This window comes from Mastomys coucha, unplaced genomic scaffold (assembly GCF_008632895.1).
Source record: "Mastomys coucha isolate ucsf_1 unplaced genomic scaffold, UCSF_Mcou_1 pScaffold6, whole genome shotgun sequence".
Taxonomy (NCBI): domain Eukaryota; kingdom Metazoa; phylum Chordata; class Mammalia; order Rodentia; family Muridae; genus Mastomys; species Mastomys coucha.
The window spans coordinates 45,969,239-45,981,739 of record NW_022196912.1 but is presented as its reverse complement, the minus strand read 5'-3'; the positions used below and the strand labels follow the sequence as shown (position 1 = coordinate 45,981,739).

General features: G+C 42.6%; 1 protein-coding gene across 1 annotated transcript in view; it reads left to right on the top strand.

Moving 5' to 3' along the window:
• Sntg2 (syntrophin gamma 2) overlaps positions 1 to 12,501 on the top strand; it is a 199,700-nt gene that overhangs the window by 125,339 nt on the left and 61,860 nt on the right. Inside the window, exons 10-11 of the mRNA XM_031356509.1 lie at positions 6,768 to 6,897; positions 8,656 to 8,694. Of these exons, the coding sequence (XP_031212369.1) occupies positions 6,768 to 6,897; positions 8,656 to 8,694 (169 nt within the window). The remainder of the gene's footprint in view (positions 1 to 6,767; positions 6,898 to 8,655; positions 8,695 to 12,501) is intronic.

Here is a 12,501-nt window from a genome sequence, read left to right as displayed (position 1 = left end):
ATATATATATATATATATATATATATATAAAACTGGTTCTGTTTCTCTAGAGACCCCTAATACACAAAGCTAAACAGTGCAGGAGCCCACACTCACTCACTGTCCTGTGTTACACGATTGTTTTCAAGAGGCATATTCTTGTTTCACACTGTCCTTGAAAAGATAAGGAGTCACTGACCTTGTTCTTTCTGCACATCAGGCAAGGGGAGCAGAAAGGCAAGGGGAAAAGAGAGTGGGGAGAAGTGAAGGCTACAAGGTTAAGTCCTGCTGCCCCATCTGTTCAGGTTCTACAAATAACAATGAAGTTTTGTTTCGTAACTTAGAGTAAAACCCCATTTGTTCTAAAGTGCTCACCTTACATAAGAAGAATCAGTGAGGACCAGATGGGCTTTGTGGAGTGAAAAACAGAATTAGGCACGCTGCAGATAAGCACGTTTTGTGAAGTGATAGTGCAAGTCACAATTATCCTAATAAATGCTTTGATCTGCTTTGCCAACGGTGGTGCCATGTTTTAACACTCATTCAAAACATAAAATTTTAAAAAAGCTTCTTTATAGAACGTGTCAGGCAGTCAAGGCCTCCCACAGTATAGTGTTCTCAAAGCCTGTGAGCCTCCCTCGGGTGCCAGCCTCAGGTAGTATGTAGACGCAGAGCCCTGAACACCACTCATCTCTGTAGGAAGAGGGGCCTGCTGGGAGATTGAGAATTTGGGTGTGTGACAGTGAAGGTCAAGTCTTCATGGGGAGTTGTCAGCACTGGGGCCCTAAACATCTAGCTGGGTGTTTATTCCGAAGGCTGTCAGTGACTTAGCAGCAGGGTTTATCTTCCCCACAGCCATGGAATCTCCTGCTGTGCCCAGGTAGTTGTGTTGAATGCTTTGGAAGAGGAACAGCAGTTTGCTTTTCTTATGCTCTCCTAAATCTATCCTATGCTGTCCATCCTATCCAGGAAGGGCTCCTCTCTGCCTGGGGACCTCACAACCTTGCCAGCAGCAAACAGGTGGCAGGATTGCCATTTCGTTCTCAGTGAACTGTCTATAAATCCACGGAGAACCTCATTCTATAGCCAGAAGACTGATGGAAAGAGATAATGCCTTGCTACATGGGTTCCCGACACCTGCTGTGCTACAGCTGCTCAGTGAGATCAGTATTCTGCTGAAGCCACAGATATTCTTCTGAGTCTCCACCTTAGTCTACTGCCTTGGCTAGTGACCACTTGTGTTTAATGGTCCCGATCTGAGTCCAAGCAGTTAAGTCCAGTAGCAAAATGCTTCTGCAACTGCCCCCTTAGCTATCTCCACACTCCTGGCCTGCTGCCCCCCCACCAGATATCTTTCTTCTAGATGTGACTCACTTATCCCCTCTGTGTCTGACTCCCTCAACCTCTTTGTCTGCCTCTCCTCCTGCATCAAATATCAGCTTCCCCAGGTAGAATCTTTCATTTCTATCTCTGGGGATTATTCATCTTGACTCTAAGGGATTAGTACCCTGTGTGCTGATGGATACTGAAGCCTCCACTTTCAGACACAAAGATCGCTTCTTAGCTGAGCAAGATAAACTCATCACAAGTCTTCCCATTCAAGCGCTAAGTTGATTCTCCTTTCCTTTGTGTGTAGAGATTTAATAGGCTCTCAAGATCCGAAATGAAAATAAATAGGAAGAGGTTTTAAAGTTGGAAGAATTGAATCATAATAGATGAAAGTAGCATAGAGTGTGCATGACTTTCTCCCCAGAGCCTGCTCCTAGCTGCCCGCTGTGCTCACAAATCTTTCATCTCCATCAGTGGCAGAGGCATGTGAGTTCTCTAGTCCTGGCTCACTGCTGTAGGCAAAGTCATTTTATCTTGACTCTCTGTCCTCAGTTTACCAGCTTCTTCATCTTTAAGAACTACGGGGTGGTTAGGAACTTTTCACAGTGATAAAGGACCCAGTCACTGGTTCTTATCCAGGAAAATTAATGACAGGTCCAGAGCCTCGGTTGGGAGAAGAGACTGAAAAGTTTCTAGAGGCAATGACTCTCCCAGCGTGGGTTAATCTGGCTCATTAGATAGAGTCTGAACCCTCTGGGGCTGCTATGACATTGCAACACAGGCCAGGTGCAGGAAAGCATCAGTGATTTGTCTCTTGTTGTGGAGCCTGGAGTCGCACGTCAGGTATGGATGGTGACTGGTCCTGGTGACCCCGGGGACCCTTCTCACTTGGCTCTCACATGTAGGAAGTGGCAATGGAGCTCCTTCTGGAGTCTTAAAAATGACTGATGTTGACAGTTCTTTGGCCTGTAACCCATGAAGACCAAGTCTTTCTCAGGGACCATCTACCCAGATTTCTTCTTTAGGGTGAACTGTCTCCCTTATGTGGAGCTAAGAGGAGACTTCTCCAGCTGTGCTTTACAAATGCCCTCTGCTTCCTCCTCAGCATAGATGTGATCCTAAGATGGCGAAGGGTTCTCCCTATCAAGCAATTTTCTAGCACAGAGAGTTTGTTGTCATTGTTTTTGTTTTGTTTGTCTTTCCTTAGATAAGTCGTGATTCAAAGTTCCTGCCAGTTTACCCAGATAGCAGTGTGACTACTATGCATCTTCAGTCTGTGGTCCTGTCCCAGAAAGAAAAAGGAAAATGACAGCCACTAGCCATCAGAGCCAATGTAGAATTACCAAACCCAAATCAGAAACCAGGTACAAATGAATAGTGAGGTGGGGGGAAGAATGAGCCATGTGCTTCTGGAAATAGCGGTTGCCATGGTTTCAGAGCATGGGATCTTATAGTTTCTTCAGATCAGATACTAAAAGAGGGCTGGAGTCAGAAGCCCCTCCTCTCTCCTGGTGGTGACTGTGGGTCCTTGCCTTTGCTAGGCTGGCCTTATGGAGTACACTTGGGTAAGTGGTTAACATATACAAGCTTAGCTTCTGAATTTCTATAATAACACCCTCATAGGGTGAGGATAACACCATGGCAATGTTTGAAAACTGATGCACAGTGTTTATTACAAAGGAAGGGTACCTGCCAGCTGGCTCTCCTTATTGTTCATTTTAAACACCATTGTTTGTTAGATGTGTAAGGTGTCTTCATTGCCCCTCCCATGTTATTTAATTTTTGACTTACAGAGAGATACAAAGAGAATTAATATACTTTCATTTGAAAAGCATAAGAATTCTTTGCACATTGTTGACCTATTAAAAATGCATATCAAAAGGGCAAAAATTCCCAACACCTATGTAACTTGAGCTACAGGTGATCCAACACCACCTTCTAGCCTTTAAAGGTACTCCCCACACTGCCATGAGCACATATACACACATGCACAAAGAATAATCATTTAAAAAAAAACAGAAATAGGAGAGGGGTATACAATTCTGTATTCTTTCCTTTTTATTTTTTAACTAGGGATACCCTCAAGACAGGGTCTCATATAGTTGTAGCTGAGACTGGCTTTGAACTGATCTTCTTGCCTCCACCCACTGGACTCAGTGAAATTCTTTACTCATTTTCTCACCTCTATGAAAATCAGTAGAATCCTAGCCAGAAAACATTACCCAAGGTTCCTGGAGCAGAATTTAAGTACCTTGTGGACTATGAATTTATTTTCAATTTCCTACCAGTATCTAAATGAAGCAGAAAAGGCACAAGTGACCAGAGGGCTTGTTTCTATGTTGAGCAATGTGCCTGGTGTGGATAAATCCTAGCTTGTCCCAGCTCCATGAGCGTCTGGACAGTACAATTCCCTGGTACATGAAACCCTGTAGTAAGCCAATATATTTATTGATGAAGTTTTCTCAGAGAACACTTTGGGTAACATTTAGTGTTTGATCTTGAGGTGGAAAAGAGACTTCTAGTGGAACAAGTTAAAAAAATAATAAGTTTGGGGATTATGATGCAAATAAGGATGAGGTTTTAAAAATGAGGAATTTGATTGGCAGATCAATTCATATCCCACCACCATTACTGAACTCTGATGTAGCATCAATATATTGTATTTCGTTAGCTTTGAGATAATATAACAGGTTTTCATTTTCAGAAGGCAAAATCAGATTATATGGTCACTAACATGGATGCTGGTGGTGCAGAGATATTGGATGGTCAGCACCAGAGAATGCAGAAGTAGTTGCTACTTGAAATTCAACGGATCCTTCAGCCTTACATGGCTTTTGCATGGCCCTTTGGAGAGAGTGGATGGCAGTTAGCTGCTGACCATGCAGGTGGATTCCACTGCTCCCCTGAAGCAGTCTTGCCCTTGGAGAGGGACATCGTGGGGGTGTAAAACCTTGCTGGAATAGGAACAAGGCTTTCTGTCTCAGGCTCCCTGGATGCAGCAGGGGCTGTATATGACATCCCAGCTGCTTGGAGAAAGATGGGCAGGGGTCTCTATTTCAGATGAGAGCTCAGGTATACTGTGGCAGATTTTCAGCCATCTTCCATATCCTTAATCTATACTTTTTTCCAACGTTTAAATAAATTTTACATAATACTTTCATAATCAAATCCTGTTAAAATCCTTTTGGTCCCATTAACTGAGATTCCACTCAGATCCAGACAAAGGACTGGACTTTTACTCCATCATCACAGGTCTTCAAACATCATCCTGGCTAGATGGTACCCTCCCCACTGACAAAAGAGGACCAGAACTCTGGAATCTGCTTGTTTTCCTGTTTGTCTGAAGCAAGAATAGAGTCCTCTATTCCAGATTGACTTTATCATCTTCTCTGTAATCGTTCAGGGCTCTTGATCATTTTTACCAAAAAGCTTTAGAATATTGCTCTGACATTTTGCTTCCTTTAATATCTGTGTGTTTAGGAGTTGAGGCACTTTGGGCTTTTGCAAGAGCCCCGTTGCAAGGCTTCTTCATGCATCTTGCCTTATAATTTGCACATCTGTTGGTTTGCATATCTTTTCTATATTTGGGGGCAGTAGGAGTCTTCACATCTGGTGTACAGAGAACATCAGAACCCCAACACTTGTTTCTGTTGCAGAAATCTTTCTTTGGGGGCTGGCTTTGGGGAATCATGCCAGGCTAACATCTCCCACTTTCTTGCTGTTCTCTCTGCTGGTTGTTCCCCTTCTCTAGCTGCTATGCTGACCAAGTTGCTCTATGGTGAGCTAACTCCTTCTCACAGCCTGACCCTGTAGAGTGGACATCTCCCATGCGCTATTTCTAGACAAGACATGTGCCCACACTTAACTGTTCCACCACCCACACCCAGCTCTACTTGGGAAGCATCACAAGAAAACAGATGGTCCAAACTGTGTCCCTGGTCTGGCCTTCCCCACATGCTGGGTCCAGTTACTCCAGCACAGCTGCCAAATAACACAGCTAGACTTCTGTGCATTCTGCCAAACCTTGGATGCACTGTTGATTCCTTCTTGTCCTGTGGTCTGAGTCTAATCTCTGCACTAATTTTCTCCTCCTGCCACCTACCCAGGCTGGCTTCCCCAAGCGCTCCCCTTGCCTGGTTACTCCAGTGGTTAACAGTTTTCTCTCCTGTCCCACACTGTCCCTTTGGCCTATTTACCACACATTTTATTTTTTTTGTATAGTTTTCATCAATTTCTTATCATCATGCCATTTCTTTGCTCAGAGCCTCTCAGCGACTTCCTAATGCAGTTAGAATAAAGCCCATGCTCTTATGGTGTCCAAAATAAACATAAGAACAGATTTTTAATGCTATCCAGTGTCACATAGAGAACGTAATAATTTGTCATGCAGAACACACAGGTCTAAGGCTGCTATTCCTTGGAACCAAAGAACAAGGAATCTTGAAATGAAGGAGTTAGAGACAAATGGCTCTACGTAGAAGACACAATTGAGAGAAAGCAACTAGAAACAGTTATGAAGGCAGAGATGGCGATGCTTAGCCCATTCCCCTAAACCATTCCATCAGCTGTCTGCACCTTCACTTTAAACTCACCACCACCTTAAGCTCATCCTCTGGCACAGCCTGCAGAAATGCATTCATCACCCTTCATATTCTACGAGGCTGGAAAATCAGCTGGAAATAATTAAATGTTTCATTCTCGTTCAAGAACTGCTTATTAAGGTTGGAACCGTCAGGGATCTCTGTTTAAAAAAGAAAGATTACTTATTCATAGGAAGCTGTTTTGAGAACTGCTCACACATGGAAAGTCTCCATAGCCCTCCTCCCTTATGCCCTCCCCCTTGCTTAGCAGAACTCATAGACGAGAGGTTATTACAACAGTATTGAGTGTGGACTGCAGATGGATACATGTGCAGTATGGGTTTTAAGGACTTCGCAACAAGGACAGTTACTGGGGGTTGAGTCAGCCTTACGTCAGTCACCTCCCCATGTTTATACGGAAGCAAGGATCCAGAGCTTCTCTGGAGCTCTGCTGTGTATCCTAAGTGCATGCCCCGGGAGATCCCAGTTGCTATCAGCACTGATTGTGTTGGTGTTTAATGGCATGTTAGGATTCAGGTGGTAGGTGGGCTTCAAACTAATTACAGCTAGGATGCCTATAAAAGAATAACTCTAAGATTTCAGCCAGAACAAGCCGTCTGTCCCATCTGACCTTCTTTCCTTGTGCCTATTGAATTACAAACAGCTCTTCATAAGGGAGTTCAGTGTGGATCTTCCCTTTGGTAAGGCTAGCCTAATATACCTGTTGACTAGAAGATTAAGACTGTCTGCTTCTCTTCCAAGTGTGTCACAGCTGAGCATAGCACAGCAGGCACTGGAAGCACTTGGCCCCTGCTGGACTCCCAACCAGGTGTCCTTCTTCAGCTGACTAGCTCCCTGTTGTTTTCCCTCCTGCTGCAGGTCCAGTGCGTTGGAGGTGCTGGCCCTGGACGGAGCCAGCACAGGAGTCCTTCAATTCTCCACTGCCCAGGACTGTGCTGACTGGCTGCGTGCAATCTCAACCAACATCAATGACCTGACGCTTCAACATGTGAGCATGAAGTCTGGGACTTACTCCCTTTCTTCTTTGTGTTAGCAGTCATGATGAGAGGTTTCCAAGGATAATTAACCCACTGCAAGGTTAGGTCTGCGTACAGAACATATATTTGTTTCAGAGGATCGAATATCCAACTTCAATAACTAAAACTTAACCTATTCAAATGTGTTTCGATACACATTGGAAACCTCCAGGCTAGTGTCCTCTCTGTCTGTCTCTCTGTCCCTTCCCTCCCATTCTCTCTCTTGCCACATATGTCTAACCATCTTAATACAATGTGTACAATGTAGCATTTTTATTTGGATAAGTTAATAACTGATATAAAAATATGATACACACACCCTGGTTTTCCTCTGGACTCCCCAAGTGTATGCACACACATACATGAGCACAAATATATACACAAATATATACACACGTATACATGAGCACACACACACACACACACACACACACACACATTTATTTAAAAATAAAAATAAAAAAGGTATACCTAACCAGAGACATAAACTGGGTATCATTGAAGGCATTTGGGTCAGAAAGAAGCATTCTATACCTTGGGTGACATGTTTAATGTTTAAAGTCAGTAATGGATATATACTGGGGAAGAGAACATCAACTCCTTGTTAAGTCTCTCGTGAAGTACTGCAAGCTGTAGCCATGTCACTGTGGCAGGATTGGCCTACAGCCAATGTCTTGGCTTAGCTTCCATCTTCATTCTCTCCTAATACCCATGCTATATGTTGGCTTCATGTTCCTTTATATGCTCTTGGCAACTTGTTGCAACCTGTGGAACCCTGTATCACACAGCCTAGTGACTGCTGTCCCCTCATTCCTCATCTCCTGCATTGTCCTGGTAATTGCTGAATAATCTGAGATGTTTAGGGATGTGGTCGTATGTGAGATTTCTGCTCTGAAGGCACAAGAGCCATCTTTCTGCTGGTGTATAAATAAACATCTTCCTACAGTCTCAGTTTTACTATTCCATACTTTGAATGCCTATGGTACTAGATGGGTAGATGTTTTTTAATTAAATAACTAAATATATAAATAAACAAACAGAAAGAGAATAGGTGGGGCTGGATTAACATTTGAAGAAATGCCAGTGATTGCAGAGTCCTGACTGGGTGACTGTCACAGGTGACCCTTGGGCAGCATGGCAGGGCAGACTTGTGGGCTCAAAGGCTTGGGTGAATCTTCCTCTGAACTTCAATTCGTCACTGGTAAAATTGTTCAAACTGACATCTACATGTCTACATGGTTCAGAGATATAAATAAGGAATGAACTACCCACTGTGGGCATTGGTCTTTGTGTCACTGTAGCATGACACAGAGTAGAGGCCATCTTTCTCTTCTCTCCCTCTTTCCCTCTTTCCCTTTCTCCCTTTCTCCCTCTCTTCCTCTCTCCCTCTCTCCCTCTCTCCCTCTCTCCCTCCCCCTCCCCCCTCTCTGTACATGGTAGAGTTTAAGCATCTGTCATCCCATAGCTGCCCTCACTTCAAGGGCTGGTATTTGGGAATAATAACCTTAGTGTGCCTGTGCACTTTATTTTGTTTCTTTGTTTTCCTGCCTTGAGAATTGCTGTGATAAATTTGTATTTGCTCTGATTTGAAGATAAGCACAGCATAAGAGGAACCTCATCTCCAAGGAACTTTCCCGGGCTGATTAATTTCAGCTGCCATTTAGACAGGCTGAGAAGTGAAGGCAATAACATGCGTGGCACACTGACCCCTTGCTGTCTTCCTTCTACAGATGAAAATGGCAAATAAATGCTGTTCTCCCTGTGACCAGGTAAGTGTATGCCTTCAGCCTAGTAGGACAACAAACCCCCAAAGTGGCTGCTTCCTTTTGTAGAATTTAGATAGGAAAACGCTAGTGAGAATCATACTGAATTTGGTAGACTCTGCCACGTGCATGAACTCAAAGCTTTCTATTTATTTGGGAACACACTGGGGGACTGTTCTGATCACCTGTGTTTACAGAGATAAATGGTGCCTGTGGGTTGTATTCAGTACAAAATGTGATCTGAACAGGATTTAGAAAGGACTGTGTGAGAGCCTAAAGGGGATTCAGGATGTTGAAAGGCCTGTGTGACTTGGGATCATTGTGTTATATGATGTTGTTGACTTGATGAGAGTTTATTCTGGAGCCAAGTTTCAGTAACCATGGCCCACAAACACTTGTGGAGGTCCCTCCCCCCCCCCCCAACACACACAAAATACCATATTCCAACTTGGTAACAGTTTCATGAAATTTTTATGGTAATAAAGCAGAGAAAATTGTAATTCAAGCTACTTTTAGAATATAGTGATATGAACATCGAGTTGGTTGTTTAAAGCAAAATGGGAAAATATAGTAGGTTTCGCATATTGTGGCATTCTTAGCTGTAGAACTGGTAATAGCTAGTGGTCTGTTAGGACCTTCTGAAAGGATCTTCCTGATTGTCACGAGCATGGTAGGTGAGACTTGGAGTAAGTCATAAATCTTCCTAAAGATAAAGAAAAGTTAAGATAATTTGGCCCTGGATCTGCAACACCGCTACTATTTATGACCAAATCATCCTGTAGACTCTCGTCAACACAGAGGTGGAATTCAGTTTATAACATTCTTATCTATAGTTGCTGGGGCTCCCAGGAGCCACTGACCTAGAAGGTGTTAATATCTGTGCCTAAGATCCTGTTACCCCTCTCCTTCAGGGAAGTGTTCTCACATGGTGCATTACCTAGGGCAAGGCTCTCCCAGACAGGCCCCTCTTCAACATCAGCTCATCATGAGTACTCCTGGCCCCTATCCCCCTTTCATAGAATGGCTATTAGTCATAGCTTGAGCTGTGCACATGAGAGAAAACTTATTTATAACCCATTGGTTGCCAGACTGTCTTTCATAGGTTTGCAGAAGCATGAGTTATAACCCCAAGAAAACTAATGCCAATGTATTCCTGTTATTGTAACTGGTGCTTATGAATGCTCTAGCAGTGGTTATCATCAGAATCTAAAGTCAAGGCAATGACACTCAGGAGAACATTGCTCTGTCAATTCAATGTTGACTGAGAAAGAAAATAAATTTAGTCCATACTTTAATCAGGCCTCTTAGTCAGCATTTTTACACTGATAATAATAACTCTTCTAAATATAATTTATTACTTTCAATATTTTATAAATTAATCATCAGCTATTTTATTTTACATAGCTTAAAGAGAGGCTAGCTATTTTATGATCAATACTTCCATAAATGTCTTCAATAAAGAGTAGCATTAATTCTATATCTTCCCACATTAAAATATTATATTTCCACTAAAGTTTGCAGCTTGAGGATAAATGTCTTATAATTTTGTCCACTAAGACACCTCCACTTGGTTTACACATAAACATTTTCTCAATTTATCTGTTGCTGGTGAGGTGTTGAATTCATCACCAGATGTGTTAGGGTTTTTTTTCCCAGAAATGATTTACTGTTTTTGAAATTGAATTTCATTAGCCCCTCAAAACTCTGAAGCATCTCTAAGATTCTGTGCTTGGAGAATTGGCCCTTTCAAAGATGACAAGGAGTGGCATGGACCTTTCCACAGCTCCTCCAGTCAATTCAGTGAGAGCAACAGGACCCTGCTGCCTGTTGAGATATTGGTGACCAAAGGAGAGCGTACCACACATGATAAAGAAGGTGGAAAGGTCAGGTCTCCTGGAAGGGTTAGTGAGTTCCAGTGTGCCACTGGAAAGTGGTGTCTCCAGAACATGGATCTGGATTGCATCAGAGAATGGTGGGGTTTGCAAGTAGATACAAACAACTTTCCTACAATGAAATAGCATTGTTCTGCGAGAAGGATGTGTTTCATTTACTTTGGAATTCACCTTTTCCTGTCACTGGATATCAAGAGCCCACAGTGAAATGATAACTCTTGGTACTGTAGAACCTTTGAGGAGCCTGCAGGTCCTACACCAATCACCTCTCACGTCAAGAGAGATCACCTTCATCTGGTGAATTCCACTACATATCACACTTGGCTGACATTGCCATGTTTGATGAAAGCCTGGGATCTAAATCCAGCGGTGTCCTTTTCTGGCAGAAACATTGAACATACTGGCATCTGAACTCCTATTTCTTCATCTGTACAGCAACACAAAGTCATGCAACTTAAATCTGAAGTTTTACTTTCTGGGATTTTATTTATTCATATATTTATTTCTGGACTGAAAATTTGCATAGCACTTTGAACTTGCCCCAGGGCTTCATTAGTGTTTTCACGTTAGACATGAAAGGAGCATCATGCTGTGCTGGCGGCCTTCACACCATTCTTGCCATCCTGAGTGTCTGGGTGTGCTCTAGAGAAGTGGGTACACACTTGCTGCAAATTCTACACACTCCATTTTGTGTCTTAGGAATTGAAATTAAGCCCTTAAAAAAGGAAAAGCAATATTTTCCCACTTTAAGCAACAATTGACTGTTGGTATATAATAAATAATAATTAAATAAATGTGAAAAAAACAACAAAGGCTTAAGGTTGTCATCTAGGATGAAACACAAGACCAAGAGCAACTTGGAGAAGAAAGGAAATTATTTGTCTTATATTTCCATATCAATATTCATCATCAAAGGTAGTTAAGACAGGAATTCAAACAGGGTAGGAGCTCAAACAGGACAGGAGCTCAAACAGGGCAGGGACTCAAACAGGACAGGAATCTGGAGGCAAGAACAGATGCAGAAGCCATGAAGGGTGCTGCTTACTTGATTACTCCTTGTGGATTGCTCAGCCTGCTTTATTATAAAACCCAGGACTAGCATCCTAAGCATGGAGCCACCCATGATAGGTTTGATCCTCTCTAACCAATCACTAATTAAGAAAATGCCCTGTGGGCTTGCCTGCAGCGTGCCTTTCGGAGTTGTTGTTGTTGTTGTTTTATTTCGGTTCCCTCCTCTCAGATGACTTTAGCTTCTGTCAGGTTGATATAAGACAATCCAGCACAGGGTCTAACAACTGATAAAACTGAAATAAAAATAAAAAAGTCTAGAAGCAAGTACAATAAGCACAGGGCATAGATTCTTACACCTGGAATTTAACCTTATAAATTGGAGCACTCTTGTCTTAAACAAAGACCAAAATGGGCTGGGAGGATGGATCCGTTCGTAAAGTGCTTGCTTTGTAAGCATAAAGACCTGAGTTTGGTCCCCAGATCCCAAATTAAAAAAATAAATAAATAAAACAGCCAAGCATGGTGTTATATGCTTATAACGTCAGCATGAGGAAGCAGAGGCAGGAAGAGTCTTGTGGCTAACTGGCCAGCTAGTCTAGTCTTTGTGAATTCTGGGCCAATGAGAGACCCTTTTTAAAGATTAAAAACAAAAAAAAGATAGACAGCCATAAGGAATGACACCTATTGTTGTCCTTTGATCTACATGCACATGCACACTCACACACACACATGCACACACAAACACACACACACATACACACACAAACACACAACACACACACACACACACACATACACGGCCAACATAAACCTAAGGACAATAAGCACAAACTGAGGATATGTCTACCCTAGTAAAACTTCAAACAGCTTTATTTCCAAAGTAAATTTCTTCTAGAATTTCTAACTTGGA